Source organism: Cantharellus anzutake, assembly GCF_015039405.1.
Source record: "Cantharellus anzutake strain C23 chromosome Unknown EI90scaffold_11, whole genome shotgun sequence".
NCBI lineage: Eukaryota > Fungi > Basidiomycota > Agaricomycetes > Cantharellales > Hydnaceae > Cantharellus > Cantharellus anzutake.
This window is the reverse complement of record NW_024066961.1, coordinates 1,514,943-1,531,656: the sequence shown is the minus strand read 5'-3', so window position 1 is coordinate 1,531,656 and position 16,714 is coordinate 1,514,943. Positions and strand designations below refer to the sequence as shown.

General features: G+C 50.7%; 2 protein-coding genes across 2 annotated transcripts; one reads left to right on the top strand and one right to left on the bottom strand.

Moving 5' to 3' along the window:
- Positions 1 to 7,553: 7,553 nt before the first annotated feature.
- Positions 7,554 to 8,515, bottom strand: EI90DRAFT_203728 (uncharacterized protein). The gene is made up of 2 exons (XM_039052462.1): positions 7,946 to 8,515; positions 7,554 to 7,832 (listed from the first exon to the last, which is right to left on the bottom strand). The coding sequence occupies exons 1-2, from the start codon at positions 8,355 to 8,357 to the stop codon at positions 7,648 to 7,650; spliced, it is 597 nt and encodes a 198-aa protein (XP_038919442.1). The 5' UTR covers positions 8,358 to 8,515; the 3' UTR covers positions 7,554 to 7,647.
- EI90DRAFT_3287621 (uncharacterized protein) lies at positions 7,946 to 11,490 on the top strand (the record flags this gene model as incomplete). Its single annotated transcript, XM_039067064.1, has 6 exons — positions 7,946 to 8,515; positions 8,572 to 8,720; positions 8,779 to 8,920; positions 8,972 to 10,513; positions 10,572 to 11,244; positions 11,300 to 11,490. The coding sequence occupies exons 1-6, from the start codon at positions 8,366 to 8,368 to the stop codon at positions 11,488 to 11,490; spliced, it is 2,847 nt and encodes a 948-aa protein (XP_038919441.1). The 5' UTR covers positions 7,946 to 8,365.
- Positions 11,491 to 16,714: the final 5,224 nt, after the last annotated feature.

Genomic DNA, 16,714 nt, shown 5'->3' with positions numbered 1-16,714 from the left:
AGATAGAATGGTGGGGTGACCCGGAATGTGAAATGGGGCAAGATTTCTAATTCCTGAACACACGCTCTGCGGAAATGATTGCGAATGGGATGGGACTCCTTTTTCCTTTCCCATTTGGTTGTGATTTCATGTAATGGGCTTTCCAGAAATTGGAGAGTAGTGATTGTTCCTTGACTAGTACGTGCTGTTGACGCGCTGCCTTTCAACTGAGTGTGGCAGATCGCTCCATTGCGCTGAGAGGGCTTTGCCTGTGTGCAATATTATGTCCACGCGACGTATGAACGTTGAAGGTTGGATACAAGCATCGGTCCAGAGGCCGTGAGCACAGTGGCGACGGGAATATCGATAAAGCGACTTGTCAATGGAGTATCTGGGACGGAGGGCGGCCCTATCTATTTCGCAGAACACGCACGCACGCACAAACACACACAGAGTGGAAGTCTCGTCTCGTCTTTGTTGTGTGGCTTCAACGTGATGTAATTATCCGAGTCGCGATATATCAACTCCAAAGCCGGACTGCGAAGGGGGTTAAGTTCAATCAAAGTCCAATGAGATCGATTACGCTTTCGTACCATCACATGCACAATTTTCCACAACTACTTCGTCCGATCAGGATTTCATCGATGATGAAAAGGTGAACAAGGACTAGGAACATCTCGATACGCGCGGAGGGAGAACGTAAGAAGGGAGCAGTTGCTCAAAGGGATCTACTTTAGTAGAGGCTGGGATCCTGCCTATCAGAGGGAGACAGTTGGTTCTGGCGATCCTGAAGGTAATATAGTATAAATCATCGTTGGAGGGAATCTACCCTTTGCACACTCGTGAATTAATTCGACTCGCTGACCCCGGCCACTGCTGATTTCGGCACCAGAAGAAGTGGTCATTCAAGTGAACATCGCGTAAGTCCTGGCATGCCACTCCTGCATGCATCCGTTCAGTCTCTGATTCATCAGCAGACTCCTTCCCAGTCGCTCACATGATTTCTCCGAGGTTTAGCCGCAACTTACGTTGCCCTCCGAAATCTGTCGAGCGACTGGTACAACTTGCAACACGTGATCTTCCCACGCTAAGTTGTAATGAGTTGTACATAGGTTACGGAATATAATTTTTAGTATTTACGCATGCGGTCATTGCACCCAACCCAACCCGTGGAGACTAAGGGAGCACATCCAAGGTTGTGAAGTCAATATCTGGGGGTGCGCGAAGTTTAACAGTTTATATATTACTTAGTTACCAGTCACTTGTTTGTGCCCGGTGGTATAAGTGGTATAGCGTTAGCTGTGGCTATGCAGTCTTTTTAAGTGGCACATGTTCAATTCTCACTTAGGGAAACTTTTTTTGGGCCCTCCCATGGAATAATTGTGTGAAATGGTTGTTTTCTGTACACTAAGGAATGGAGGGTATGAAAAAAAAAGTGTCCTAAGTGAGAATCGAACATGTGCCACTTAAAGAGACTACATAGCCTCAGCTAACGCTATACCACTTATGCCACCGGGCACAAACAAGTGACTGGTAACTAAGTAATATATAAACTGTTAAACTTCGCGCACCCCCAGATATTGACTTCACAACCTTGGATGTGCTCCCTTAGTCTCCATGGGTTGGGTTGGGTGCAATGACCACATGCGTAAATACTAAAAATTATATTCCATAACCTATGTACAACTCATTACAACTTAGCGTGGGAACATCACGTGTTGCAAGTTGTACCAGTCGCTCGACAGATTTCGGAGGGCAACGTAAGTTGCGGCTAAACCTCGGAGAAATCATGTGAGCAACTGGGAAGGAGTCTGATTCATCAGAGCCTATCTAAGGCGCCTGAGCATGGCTGCTAATTTAGGGGTAATTTATCTCAGTTTAATCCCATTTCACGTGACTAATCAGGTGGATCTGCGCGCGCCTCAGAGGAGGCCGTCTTGTTCTGCACTGTCGCAGTGCGGATGGAACAAGATGGACGAAACCCTCCTCCGGGCCCAAACTTGGTCTCAGACCAGCTGCGGGAAGAGACAAGTTGCATCCGGGAGCGAGATAAATAGCGCACCTTATCCACTCCCCACCTGCCTGCGCAATCGTACTACAACGTCTAACTGGTAAGTTAACGGTAGTGCGATGAGGCTTCTAACCGTGTGTGCTGGCCCCGCTCCTCAGGCCTGCACACGGTTATCCCTGCTCTCGCTATCCACTAAACGCGCGCTTACACTTACTTTCATAGTTCTTAACTGAATCTCCGCGCTTATCTAATCGAACTCGATCATCTATCGATCAACTACGCTTACATCTTATGTCGCATCATGCAGCTCAATCCATCTCCCGCGGCAATGCGTTCCAGTCACTGCTCGAGGCCGCGAGTACGGTCGAGCAGCTCGATGAAGTCGTCAGGCGATACAATGCCAACCAGATCCCACTTAGAGAGGTGTACGCCACCCTCTCCGAAGCCGTCGCTGCGGATCAGTCCCTTAACGAGGAAGAGCGCAGGGAAACGCTCGTCCGATACGGCGACGAACTGGAACAGTCAGCAGAGGCAAGGATCCGAGCTCGAGCACGAGGAGACCGTGACCTCGATGGAGGTATCGCCCGACAACAGACCTCGGCCGAGCAGGATGGGACTGTCCAATCGAACCCTAATGTCATGACTCGGACTACCTCTCAAGTCAGACAACCCACCAATCAAGCCAGTTCCGGACGGCTCCGTGGAAACGAGGTTTTCAAACGAGTTGCCGACGAAGAAAGTGACCATCGTGCCGAGTATGCGTGGAACTGGAAATTCGGGAACGGAGGACCACCTTGGGATGCCAGCGAGGAGGCCATGCTCACCAACGCCGAGAAGACACAACTCCTCAAGAACGCGTACAACACCAACGTCAAACGTGCCGTCCGAAGTCTCATCTGTTGGGGCGGTCAACCTGAATTCCCACCATACCTCTGGAAGGACATCCTTGGGGACCGACTCGTCGACTTCGGACACTTGGTCGAAGATAGGCGCTCCCATGCCATCCGATATGAAGACTCCGTTGACCTCGGGAATGGGGTTCAAATCTCGACTGGCTCGAGTAGCCGGAGCAAGACCAAACTGGCAAACGAATCACAATGGACGGAGGCGTGGGACAAATATGTCGCTGCGGTTGTATGGGCATACCCCCACCGTGGTCCAGAGCTCCATGAGTACCACCGTCACATCGTCAAGCGTTTCAGCAGAAACCGGAATGTCGCCCTCAACATCGAATACGACCAGGCTGCAAGGAAGTTCTTCCAAGAAACCCACCGAGCATTCTCCGACATTAATGCGCTCAACGAAATCATCCACGACATCTACCTCGGAGGAGGAGACGGAGATACCCGGGGAGAAGGTAAGCCTGGAAAGTCGGCTGGAGAAGCAGGGAGCGACAAGGCGACCGGAGCTGGGGAGAATGTCACCAAAAAACGAAAGCGTGGCAACAATGATTACCCGATCTGCCGAGAATTCAACAAAACGGATGGATGTCGACGCTCCGAATGTCGCTACCTCCACAAGTGTGGATCTTGTGGATCCAGTGCCCATGCCGAGCCAAAGTGTCCACAGCAAAAGGAGAAGACAACCACAGGATCTCAATGAGGCCGAGGAGAAGAGCAAACGACCAAGATACATGAGGTTCGTGTTCGGTCAGCATGATATTGGTCAGACACCATCGGCATCGTACACTGAGAGTGCTCAACCTGTCCCGAGCGTCCCTCAAAGTGATTATAGATATCAAGACATCACTATGACTATCAAGGACAACCCGAGCCTGTTCAAAATCGTTACCCCTATCAACGTTGACCGTTTCGAAGTCCTCCTGAAATCACACCCGAATCGTGATCTCGTCAGATCTGTATGTGATGGACTGCGGACTGGGTTCTGGCCCTTTGCAGATGTCGAGGACCCGAAGAGCGTACCGGTAGGAATTGTAGAGTGTGCGAAGGGCGCTCCTGAATTGGACGATGAATCAGTCGAATTCCTTAGACAGCAATGTGCTGCTGAGATGGGCCTGGACCGATACTCCGAAGCGTTTGGGGACCAGCTACTGCCTGGGATGGTGGCGCAACCTATTTTTACGGTACCGAAGAAAGGCTCATCGAAGCTGCGGCTTGTCAACGACCATAGCGCAGGGGAGAAATCCCTGAATTCGCTGATCCCGAGTGAAGGCGGGTATGTAGTCCTGGACAATCTAACTGACCTTGGGACCAATATCCATGCCATCATGAAAGAGAATGGAGGAAGGAGGCCAGCTTTTCTCTGGAAATCTGATGCATCTCAAGCTTACCGACGGCTACCAATGCACCCACGATGGCAGGCACGGCAGGCAACACTGATTGACGGGAAGTACCATGTGGACCGATGTGCAGTCTTCGGGAATCGGGCCTCTGGCCGGCTGTGGTGCTTGTTCTTCGGACTCGTATGTTGGATTGGAATCCATGTTTGCGGGATACGAGGTCTACTTCACTATGTCGATGATGCATTCAATGCAAGCTTCGACAGTGAACTTGAACTTTATCCCCCATACAATAGGGAGTTACCACGAGGCCAGACAAGATTCCTTAAATTGCTCGACCACATCGGAGTCCCACACGATTCGGCCAAGCAACTCTTTGGGACCCAGCTTGAAATCATAGGCTTCCTCGTTGACGCAGAGCAACTCACGATATCCATCTCAGAAGAGGCAAAGGGAAGATTCTGCGCTGCGATACGAAAGTTCGTCCTTGACACCCCGGACAATCTGCGAAGGCAACCTCTGAAGGACTGGCTGAAGACCCTTGGGTATGCGAACTGGGTCCTCAACGTATTCCCACTTCTCAAGCCGGCGCTGAACTCGTCATACGAGAAAATCGCAGGGAAGCGGATGATGAATCAAAGCATCTATATAAACAAGCAGGTACGAAATGACCTACTATGGTTTGCTGATTCAGTAGAGCGGATGGAAGGAGTTCGCATGCTGAACGCCGAATCATGGGGGCCAAGCGATGCTGATGTGGTTGTATGGGGAGATGCCTGCAAGATTGGGCTCGCATTCTGGGCACCGAAATACAAAGCTGCGTATATTGGCGACCCGGTAACCCAACCTGACGAGGCATTCAACATATTCTACAATGAAGCTATCACAATACTCGCGGCACTCCAATGGTCTACAACAATATCCCCCCCACCGAAGCGACTCGCAATCTACACCGATTCGACAAACTCACTGAACATTTTCAACTCGCTCCGCGCGACAGACCTGTACAACCCAATCCTCATGACGGCTGTCTCGACACGGATAGAGCACAAGATCGACCTCCGCGTCTTTCTAGTGGAAGGGAAGCGGAATGTTGTGGCAGATGCACTGTCGCGACGCAATTTTGAATTGGTGAAAGGTCTGTACCCGAAGCTGGTCATCAAACACTTCATGCCTCCGGCGCTTATGAAGCTGGGGGCATTGAAGAAATGAATGATCAGAGGCGCTCCAAGACCCATCAACCACAGCGCGAGCCTTGGTCCCTGGAGCGCCTCCGGGAGGCTCGAGCAGCTGCCCTGGGAGCCGCTCTTGAGCCTAGCACTGCTCGTACCTATATGTCAGCGCTAATGTCTTACATCAATTTCTGCGACCTCCACCATTTCCCATTACGACCAACGATCGACACACTCACCTTTTACATCGTCTACATGTGTGCCCACATCCAACCAAACTCGGTCTCTTCGTATCTTTCAGGTATATGTTCAGAACTTGAAGCATACTGGCCGGAGGTCCGCGACACTCGCAACTCAAAACTCGTCTCGAGAACTCTAACTGGATGCTCCAAAATGTTCCGCACTCCAGCTGTCAGGAAGAGGGCTCTAACCGAAAGTGACTTGCGGACCGTTCTACAATCAATCCCACCTCAGCCTTCACATGACGATATGCTCTTCCTTGCAATCACCTTCACAGGATGGCACTGCCTCATGCGGCTTGGCGAACTAGTGGACAGCGACTCGGGGGCACTGCGCAACTACCGAAAATCAATAAGAAGATCTTCAGTTAGATTCCACTCCGAACCGCGACCTCACTACGCGTTCATCTTACCAATGCACAAAGCGAACAGGCTGTTTGAAGGCTCAACGGTCGTGCTAGAGAGACGAGACAGTGACTTAGACCCCCTGGGAATCTTCGAACAATACCTGAACGCTCGAGACTATCGATTCCGACACCTCCCCGATTTATGGCTGCGAGACTCAGGAAAGATCCCCACCCGGTCCTGGTTCTTGGGCAGACTGCAAGGAGTCATCACGACGGGAGATGTTGCAGGCCATTCCTTGCGCTCGGGTGGTGCAACGGCGTTAGCACTTGCAGGTACTCCTTTGGAGCGGATACGCGCTATTGGAAGGTGGTCTTCAGAAGCTTTCCTGATCTACCTGCGCCAAAACCCGATACTGATCCAAGGCACATTGGGGGGACGATCAGCATTCGACGGCCAGCGTGCAGATCATTGAGTCTAAGTACTCACCACCAACCACCCCTCCACCAGCCATTATACGTGTACAAGTTACGGCTCGCATCGCTGGCGCACAATCATACGCATTGCAGGTCCATACGGACCGTGTCCACTAACTCATGGACCGCTCACGGAACCGAACTGATTAGTCTCAGTTTAATCCCATTTCACGTGACTAATCAGGTGGATCCGCGCGCGCCTCAGAGGAGGCCGTCTTGTTCTGCACTGTCGCAGTGCGGATGGAACAAGACGGACGAAACCCTCCTCCGGGCCCAAACTTGGTCTCAGACCAGCTGCGGGAAGAGACAAGTTGCATCCGGGAGCGAGATAAATAGCGCACCTTATCCACTCCCCACCTGCCTGCGCAATCGTACTACAACGTCTAACTGGTAAGTTAACGGTAGTGCGATGAGGCTTCTAACCGTGTGTGCTGGCCCCGCTCCTCAGGCCTGCACACGGTTATCCCTGCTCTCGCTATCCACTAAACGCGCGCTTACTCTTACTTTCATAGTTCTTAACTGAATCTCCGCGCTTCCCACCTCCTTCCCCATCGCCTCCGTTGCGTTACATCATTTTTTCACTTGCTACCCTCTCCTGCATTTACTATTAATGTATTTAATTGACGTACGGCTCGCATCGCTGGCGCACAATCATACGCATTGCAGGTCCATACGGACCGTGTCCACTAACTCATGGACCGCTCACGGAACCGAACTGATTAGAGTATATTGAAATTGTGTCGCCTGCGGCCCACATCCGCATGTCACTGGACATGCGCAGGATAGAAACCTTTGTCTTTGCCATTCTCAAGTGGTGTGAACACTCGAATGTTCTACAATTGCGTGTCGAAGAAATTATCATTATAATTAACGGTGGACCCAACATACTTATGCAGGAGTTGTTTTGAGCTAGTCGCGGTGATTGGGTTCGAGCCAACGTGCTTGGGGATCCCCGTGGAAGAGACGATACGTGGCAGGATCCTATCGAAGAGGAAGTAATTATGTTCCGCGAGGTTTCGGACTTGGAGAATAATGAAAGAAGGTTCGAGGGTGATAGATATTGACGTAACATGTCATACAACCAAGATTCGTCGGAGGTTAGACTACGATGATTGTTCTGTATTTGTAAAGTGAGAGATTCGGCTTGTTGCATACGATCATGATGACGAGATCGAGACCACCAGGACTAATTACATAATATCATTTTCGATAGGAATCCGGAGCGACGAGGTAAGTAATGTGCAGCTACCCAATCTGACCTTTTCTGACCCACATGTAGGGCGAAGGGCCCGTCATCGGTTTGCTGCCTGTATAGGGGTCGTCTTACCGTACTGTCATCGTCGTTCCGTGGTGATCCCATAGGTTCGGCCTCTGGAGGTGTGTTCAAATTCAGGTGTTTTATGTCACTTGAGGTTCAGACTTATCGAAGAACAAGCATTAACTCAAATTTGTGTCAGGGCACCATTGTTAAACGTACCACTTACTTGCTTCGCCCGGGTCACAGTGACACGGCAAGGTCCTTAGCTGCGGTGGTAATGCTAAATCCTCCCATTCCGCTATCTTCTTGTTACTTGCGGGGCACATCTTGCGAATATGCAACAACCCATGTGCACCTGGCCTTCCTAGAATGTTCGTTCCTGTTGCCGAACTTTGCATCGAATCTCCCGTAGCGAACCTAGAACAAGACCAAGCTAGATGGAAGTAAGCAGCTAGGAACGATTTCTCAGTTGGTTCTGCATCAGAGGATGGAATCTGCCGCAAGACTTTCCATTTGAAGTGCGCAATGGGATGAATTGCGCGCGGCGATCTCATGGCTGTGAACTCCCCAGCCTCTGCTTGAGTGTCACCACCCGCTGCGCGACCGACCTTTTCCTCCCCATCCCTCCACCCACCCATTATTGACCATGTCGCTGAAGCAGAGGGTCAATCATCTCTTCGCCGAGGGCGGCGATGTTGCAATTCCGGTTCTCACCATCGTCAATACTGTGTCGGGCCTGTTCCCCCCCCTACAGGCTGCCACCAATGCCGCACTTTTCATCCTCACTGAAATCAAAGTTAGTAACAATTTATGCCGATCCTGGAACGGAAGTTGACAATTTACATTGGGTAGAAGTTCAGGGGAAAAAGGGAAGAATGGGAGCGTTTTGGAGAATATATCGGGGACGCTATGGTCCATGTGGTTACAGCCATCGAGGATCCGTATGATGAATCCAATCAAAAGCCGAACTCGTGGGTTGAAAGCGTCAACAAGCTGGGCAAGTAAGTAGTATCTGCTCTATGCAAGCTACTACGGTTGTATAACGTAAGTACTCTATAGGGCACTGGAGCGCATTCAGACTGAAGTCCGTCGAGTGGGTGAAGAACGGTCTGGTATCCATAAGTTCTTCTCCCATTTGAAGAACCCCAGTAAGCTCGATGATCTAAAGAAAGATTTTGGTGAAGCCTTGGCAATGTTCCAGGTAGTTCCGTTAATCCCCGGCTATGTTTCCATTCTGATCTCATTATCGTAGCTGCAGACAACCTTGATGATTAATGCAAATCAAGTTCTGAATGAACTTAAATATCCCATTGTCCCCCATCACGATTCAACTCAGCCGTGCCTGCCAGGCACCAGGATTGATCTGATCGAGCGTATTATGACGTGGTGTCGTACCACGGAGGATAGCAAGAATCGTGTATTACTGCTAAAGGCCGTGGCCGGCGCCGGAAAGACATCCGTTGCGCTCTCAGTCGCAGAGGAGTGTAAACGAGAAAAGATATCATCGTCAAGCTTCTTTTTCAAAGCAGGCGAGCAGTCGCGGCCGGACCATCTGTTCAGCGGCATGGCTCGATCTCTGGCAACCCATGATGCTGCATACCGTGCCTCCCTCATATCGACTCTTCAGGGGGACCCAGCCCTCTCGACTGCCCCATTCGCAAAACAATTTGAGAAACTAGTGGCTGAACCTCTCCGTCTCAGGACATCGTCTGATCGTCCTATGGTGATCATCATTGATGCATTAGATGAGTGCAACACAGAGGCATTCCCACTTCTTGCCAACATACTTCGAGAAGAAGTTCTAAAACTACCGCCCAACATCAAATTCTTTGTCACTTCCAGGCAATTCGACCTTGTTGACCGTTTTCTATCACTCAATGACCCCCTTACCATCAGTCTTTCGGACAATACTAACATCCATGACTGTGCTGCCTACATCCGATCGCAACTGCGTGAACTGAAGGCTGTGCATGATGATTTGAAAGTCGGAATAGGAGAGGAGGATGACTTGGTCCAATGCATATTAGAGCGAGCAGGTGGCTTGTTCATTTGGATCAGTACTGTGTTTGGCTACATGAAGATCACCGGTGGAGATGCCGCGAAGATGCTAAAGAAATTGCTCGATGATAATCCCAGCCGATCAAAGGCATCTGCTGAGGAAAAGATGGATAGGCTGTATGCGAGTATTTTGGAGAAGTGTAACTGGACGAATGACGATTTCTTGCATGACTATCCAATCGTGATGGGAGCAATTCTAATTGCACAGAAGCCACTATCTGTTACGGCCTGGGATGCCATTCTCTCACCACTGCTGGAGTCGGACATCCGATATACATTAGCCCAACTTGCACCTCTCCTCTCAGGAGTAAGCAATCCTGACATGCCAATTCGTATTCTGCATCAATCCTTTCGTGACTTTCTCACGGACCGAGTCGATCCACAATCGCCCATCCTCGGTCGATTTAGAGTGGATGCGAGGAGGGAGAACAATAGAGTGGGCCTGCGCTGCATCGAAATCTTGAATAAAGATCTTCCCACTATAAAGGATTTGGGGCTGATCGAGGACTTATCCCGAAAAGCTAAGCTGCCCCCCATTCCTCAGGAGGCGCTGTCCGAACATGTCCATTATGCATGTCGGCATTTCATGCATCATCTCAGCCAAACTCAGGAGCCACTGGAGGTGCCCAATGGGCCTATTCATGCATTTCTCAACAAGCAAATATCGCGCTGGGTGGAAGTCTGCGTGAGGACAGAAGGGTACATTAGTATGTCATTGTTCCCTGAATGGGCCAAGGTACGAATCACCAGTAGCGATCATCTGAGGTTCTTGTTCAGTCTCATGTTCCATTCAGTTGAACGTTGATTGGGTCTCCGAAGAAGTCATTCACAAGTTGGTCAAAGTATTTCTCAATATGAGGGAAAATCTTGCGTTCTTTTTAAGATTTCAGGAGGCATATGAGATGGCAAGTGATTCAGTTGCACTGTGCCGTTGCCTTGTGTCTACGGACTCAGAGTCCTACACCCCAGATTTGGCTAGAGCACTCGGGGATCTTTTTATATCATCGAACGAAGTTGGACACCATTCCAAGGCACTCACCGTGATCAAAGAAAGTGTGCAACTCTGGCACGAGCTAGTTGCCACCCATCCAACATCATACACCCCAGATTTGGCTCGAGCACTCCGGAATCTGAAAGTATCACTCAACAAAGTTGGACGCCATTCCGAGGCACTCATTGTGATTGAAGAAAGTGTGCAACTCTGGTGTGAGCTAGTTGTCACCCATCCAACATCATACACCCCGGATTTGGCTGGAGCACTCGGGAATCTTTTTGTATCACTTGACAAGATTGGATGCCATTCCGAGGCACTCACTGTGATTGAAGAAAGTGTGCAACTCTGGCATGAGCTAGTTGCCACCAATCCAACATCATACACCCCGGATTTGGCTGGAGCACTCCGGAATCTTAAAGTATCACTCAACCAAGTTGGATGCCATTCCGAGGCACTCATGATGATTGAAGAAAGTGTGCAACTCGTACCGTGAGCTAGTTGCCACCCATCCAACATCATACACCCCAGATTTGGCTGGAGCACTCCGGAATCTTAATGTATCACTCGACAATGTTGGACGCCATTCCAAGGCACTCACAGTGATCAAAGAATGTGTGCAACTCTGGTGTGAGCTAGTTGCCACCCATCCAACATCATACACCCTGGATTTGGCTCAAGTGCTTGGGAATCTAGATGCATTGCTCACCAACCTTGGATGACATTCTGAGGCACTCCTCGTGAATGAAGAAAGCGTGAAGCTCTGGCGCAAGCTAGTTGCCACCCATCCGGCATCATACACCCCAGATTTGGCTCGAGCGCTTGGGAATCTTGTAATATCTCTTAACAATCTCGGACACTGTTCTGAAGCACTCCTCGTAAAGGAAGAACGGCTCAGACTCCTATGCCAGTAGTTGTCATTTATCTGATATCATCCACTTCGCGTTCAACACGATCATTCTACAGCCTCACCAGCTCATGCAAAAGCCACCATGAATGCCAAGGCTCTAACTTTCGTTGAAGATTCTATTGCTATTTGTCATTTGTGGTGTGTTACTCACCCAACATTGTGTGTTTTTGGCATAGCCTTGGTAATGCAGACTCCACCTGTTTTCATGCCTAGGGCCGTGGGTCAGGAGCCAATGTTATACTATCACTAGCTTCATTACCAACACTCTGATGCTTATGCACACAGGTTGTAACTACCATATTCCTGTGTCGCCCACACACCACATCCATACATGTCTTGGAAGATGCAAGAAGCGAGCATGTTGTCAACCCTGTGTAAGTGTCCGGAGCGATATGTATATCACACGGCATGTCCGGGACAATCACCCAGCTTGAATACCGGTCCACAAGACTGAACTCTGCCTTCCTCCCTGAGACATACAGAAACATACTTGATTGGCCAGAAAGCCGACAATCATTCACTGCATTTGTCATATCCATCCCCGGCCATCGACTTCCGGTCCCTCTGATCCCTCCGTTCCAACTCCGCTCCTCCCTCACCAACCTCGGAGCCCCCGTATTCCGCAATCCTCTCGGTACCCCTCGATGGTCACCACCCCCTCATTCCAATTTATTACCTACGCCTCCCTAAGTACGGAGCCCCGAGGACTTCCGGACAGCTCCGACGTCCGCTAGCGCACCCCTGCCTCCGCTGGGCAATACACTCGCCTGCCCTGCAGAGCCCACCTTCGGGCCTATCCCTCCTTTCCGTTTCTGGGTTAACGCCTGCCTTTCCGCTAACCCCGCGAACCGACTCGTCGGTAATATTCAGTCGGCTAATGCTTAAACCCTGTTAGCTCCGCTCCGTTCGGCTCCGCCAATTGCGGACCCATCCCCACTGTAACCATATATATATCCCACTTGTACATAGGTTACGCCCCAGTAGTAAAATCAACTAGAGTTACCCCCCTAGGTTCTAATTGCCAGTCAGTAAGTTAGGGCACGGACGTGTCACTAGGCACAGCGCTCTTGGCAGAAGTCGCTGAGGCCGAAGCCCTCCATTACGGAGACATTCCCTCGTCTCGAATCTGGTCTCTGACAGCATTGAGCAGAATTGGGAGAACCAAGTTGACAAGCACTTGTCCTGCTGTGAAAGAGAATATTGTCAGGGCCAACAAATATGTACAGAGAATTGCATTGCCTAGTTGTGACACAAGGCATTGTGGCAGTAGACCATATTGCTTCCATTTCTTGTCCACTTCATACTCTATATTAATTATGTAGGATTTCGGACTCTTGCACATCTTATGCCACATCTATTCTTGTAACTACCTTCTGCTACGAGAACAGGGGACTCTAACCTCACTCAACTGATAGCGTTTTTGTGATGATGGTATAGCTTTGAGAGGGCTGTGCATGTCTGCATATGTGTCCACGTGGCATCTCTGTGGTTAAAGATTGGACACAGGCATCGGTCCAGAGGCCATGTGAAATTTGTGGGGCAAGGCTCACCTTGTGTGACCTCAATGTGATGTCATCATTGGCCATACTAAGTGTCAGGGCACGCCGCCTCCTCTCTCTCCTGCCTTTCCCCCGTTCTTTCCTTCTTTCTCCATATGGACGACCTTTTCCCTTACACCTGTAGCACGGACACGTCCGATGTCAGGTACCCCGCATGGGTACCATGGTGCCGGATGCGCCACACACCTCTACTTGTATTCCTCTTTTCTGACACTCGGGACCACCCACGGAACCACCCACAATAGCCTGGCTCCACCTGGGGGTGATGTGGCATCCTCACATGACTGATTCCCACTTGCATACACCAAGCTGAAGCAGAACCGAAGAAGTAACCTTCTTCTCATTTTCTGCTTCAGGCAAGTACCCTAACTTAGTGTAGCCCTTCATTTCAATAACAATACATTTTCTGCTTCAGCCTAAGAAGCCATGGAGGGACGCAAGCCCAAGAGAGGGTTGCCCGCTATACCACTCCTGTTACAGGAATGGGTTCCAGGTGTAAGCGTTGTTAAAGGTTGAGTTCGTGAGTGATCTCACAATAGTCAGGTTGCCTCACACTCCCAGTCTGTCAGATATATGCTGTATGCAGCTATATTATCAATGGGGGAGTAAAGGCTTGGGAAGCCTTTATCCCCTCTCATGTAGGTTATATATACATAATGTAATTACATGTGATTAGTGCGGCTTGGGACTGCATGGTAAAATGAAGGTATCGCGTCGGGTACAAACCTGACATGATAAATAAGGAATGAATAGGGAGGGCCACGAGTATGTGTCAGAGTACAGCCTGGTTAAGTCCGGACTGCTTACACACAACTGATGACACACTTGCCTCATACCTGCACAGCCTGATCATCATCCCTGGACTGGCACAGACATTTGTTATATTTCCTTCTGTAGAGCAGCCCCGCTTTGCCGGGCATACTGACTTTATCATTCCCTGGGTAGCAAGTGAGGAAGATAACTTTCTTCTCTCACTTCCCCTTGCTGCTCAGGTATGTTGTACATAGTATATACAATGATATGATCTCACTTCCCCTTGCTGCTCAGCTGGAATCCCTATCGCAATCCACTTTGCCAGGTTCCCCCATTGAGACTGATCCTGTCCCCCTCGGCCTCAGCTCCAGTGAAGGCTTGGGATCCCTCAACTTAGAGTCCGAGCAGCTCGGTACCTGTCAGGGCACATACCCTGACTTAGCCCGGACCCAGACCCGGATCCGGACCCGCTCCACTTCCTGCATGCGCTTCCCGCGCCGCATGATCTGTGCGCTGCATGCTCCAGTCCCCGGATCCTACCTTCATGTGACTTCTGGGTATCCCTGGAAGTTTTCGCCATATTGGGGCCACTGTGGGAAAGTGAGAAGTTAACCTTCTTCTCACTTTCTTACCCACAGTAGGCAAGTGTAGCCTACTTTCTATTTATCTATACACTTTCTTACCCACAGTAGAGTTGTGCCCTGGACAGGGCTGTTCACAGGTTAGACTGTGGGCCATAGAGAGGGGTCATGGGGACCTGGGGTCTGTCCCCTGACAGTACCCTGACAGTATGTGGCCTATCTCCCTTACACTGGGGAACCCAACCTGAGCCGTTCTGCTCACGGATGGAGGTGGCTGCATAGCCATTGAAGGGAGAGCAGGAGGAGATCTGAGGCTGGGTGTACTAATGGTAACTTGGCACTCTGAGGAGCGTACCGGCAGCAGGTGTGGTGGCTTGCTGACAGTAACTTGGCACTCTGAGGAGCTGTTAGAACTGGGTGAGGGCGGACGATTCTGGAGGGGAACCGGAGACTTAGCAAGGAGGGACCTTGGCCTCAGCGACTCAAGCAGAGCGCTGTGCCATTGCTGTTTGTCCATTTGGTCCTTAATTTCACAGTAGGTGAGCAGGAAGTCTCTAGGGGGCATTTCAGGTCGATTTTAGACTAAGGCCTAAAACGAGTATGTACAAGCGCCGATATATATAATGGAGGGGGTGAAAGCACAAGGAAACAAAGGGGATCCGAATCAGGATGAAGGCGTCTGAATGGGAACAAAGGGATGACAGAAGTGGAGCGGTACTGAGGGTCATAAGGCAGAACCTGTGGTACGTCCGAAAGGAGGTAAGGAGGGCGAGGCCCAGAGGGGCAGGAGGATGAGGGGAAGTGGGGATGATGACTAACTGGCTAGAATGGGAAGAAGCAGCAGTCCAAATAGGGATGAGGGGAAAACGTGAGAGATACATTACAAGTGGCGAAAGTGCTGCAAACAAGGTCCCCACACGCTGCTGGCAGGTAATCTCTGCAGTGTCAGGGCACACCCACCTGACCCGGGTCCACCCGGACCCACCCGGCCACACCACACCCGCTCCCCGCTGTCCAACCCTCTCCCTCCTCCTTCCTCTGTCTCTCCTCCCCTTTCCTTTCTCTCTTTCTTCCCCTTTCTTTATCTCATTCCTCTCATCTGTCATATCCATCCCCGGCCATCGACTTCCGGTCCCTCCAATCCCTCCGTTCTAACTCCGCTCCTCCCTCACTAACCTCGGAGCCCCCGTATTCCGCAATCCTCTCGGTACCCCTCAATGGTCACCACCCCCTCATTTCAATTTATTACCTATGCCTCCCTAAGTACGGAGCCCCAAAGACTTCTGGACAGCTCCGACGTCCGCTAGCGCACCCCCGCCTCCGCTGGGCAATACACTTGCCTGCCCTGCAGAGCCCACCTTCGGGCCTATCCCTCCTTTCCGTTTCTGGGTTATTGCCTGCCTTTCCGCTAACCCCGCGAACCGACTCGTCGGTAATATTCAGTCGGCTAATGTTTAAACCCCGTTAGCTCCGCTCCGTTCGGCTCTGCCAATTGCGGACCCGTCTCCGCTGTAACCATATATATATCCCAATTGTACATAGGTTACACCCCAGTAGTAAAATCAACTAGAGTTACCCCCCCTAGGTTCTAATTGCCAGTCAGTAAGTTAGGGCACGGACGTGTCACTAGGCACAGCGCTCTTGGCAGAAGTCGCTGAGGCCGAAGCCCTCCGCTACAGAGACATTCCTTCATCTCGAATCTGGTCTCTGACATCATCTTCCTTTTCTTGTTTATTTCCTTCTATCTACACGGACCACCTTCCTTTGTATCAATGTACTATTGACCCGTCTGGCCCACACACCCTGGACGGCTCCCCGCTGTGCCCAGCACGCGCGCATGCAGCAGACGCTCTCGGGATCCCCCACAGGGATACCCGGATGCCTGCGGCTGCCTCCGAGGGTGACGTGGCACTTGTCATGTGACTCAAGCCGCATGTACATAAATGTACCTGAAGTGGGAACCAAAGAAGTAACCTTCTTCTCACATTCTCCACTTCAGGTAAGTAGTATAGTTTTCCCTTTTAATAACAATAACACATTCTCCACTTCAGTCTAAGTGGCCAGGGACTGCTGTCCCTTCCTGGACCCGCCAGCACGCACGCCTGGTTTGCACCCCGTGAGGGCCCTTCTGCTGGGCGATACA

Excerpts from the sequence above, each read along its gene's own strand:
- EI90DRAFT_203728 (XM_039052462.1), bottom strand. The coding sequence starts at position 8,357 with ATGGGTGGGTGGAGGGATGGGGAGGAAAAGGTCGGTCGCGCAGCGGGT. Across the intron at positions 7,833-7,945 it reads CTGTGACCCGGGCGAAGCAA|AGGCCGAACCTATGGGATCA; the intron begins GTAAGTGGTACG and ends ACACACCTCCAG.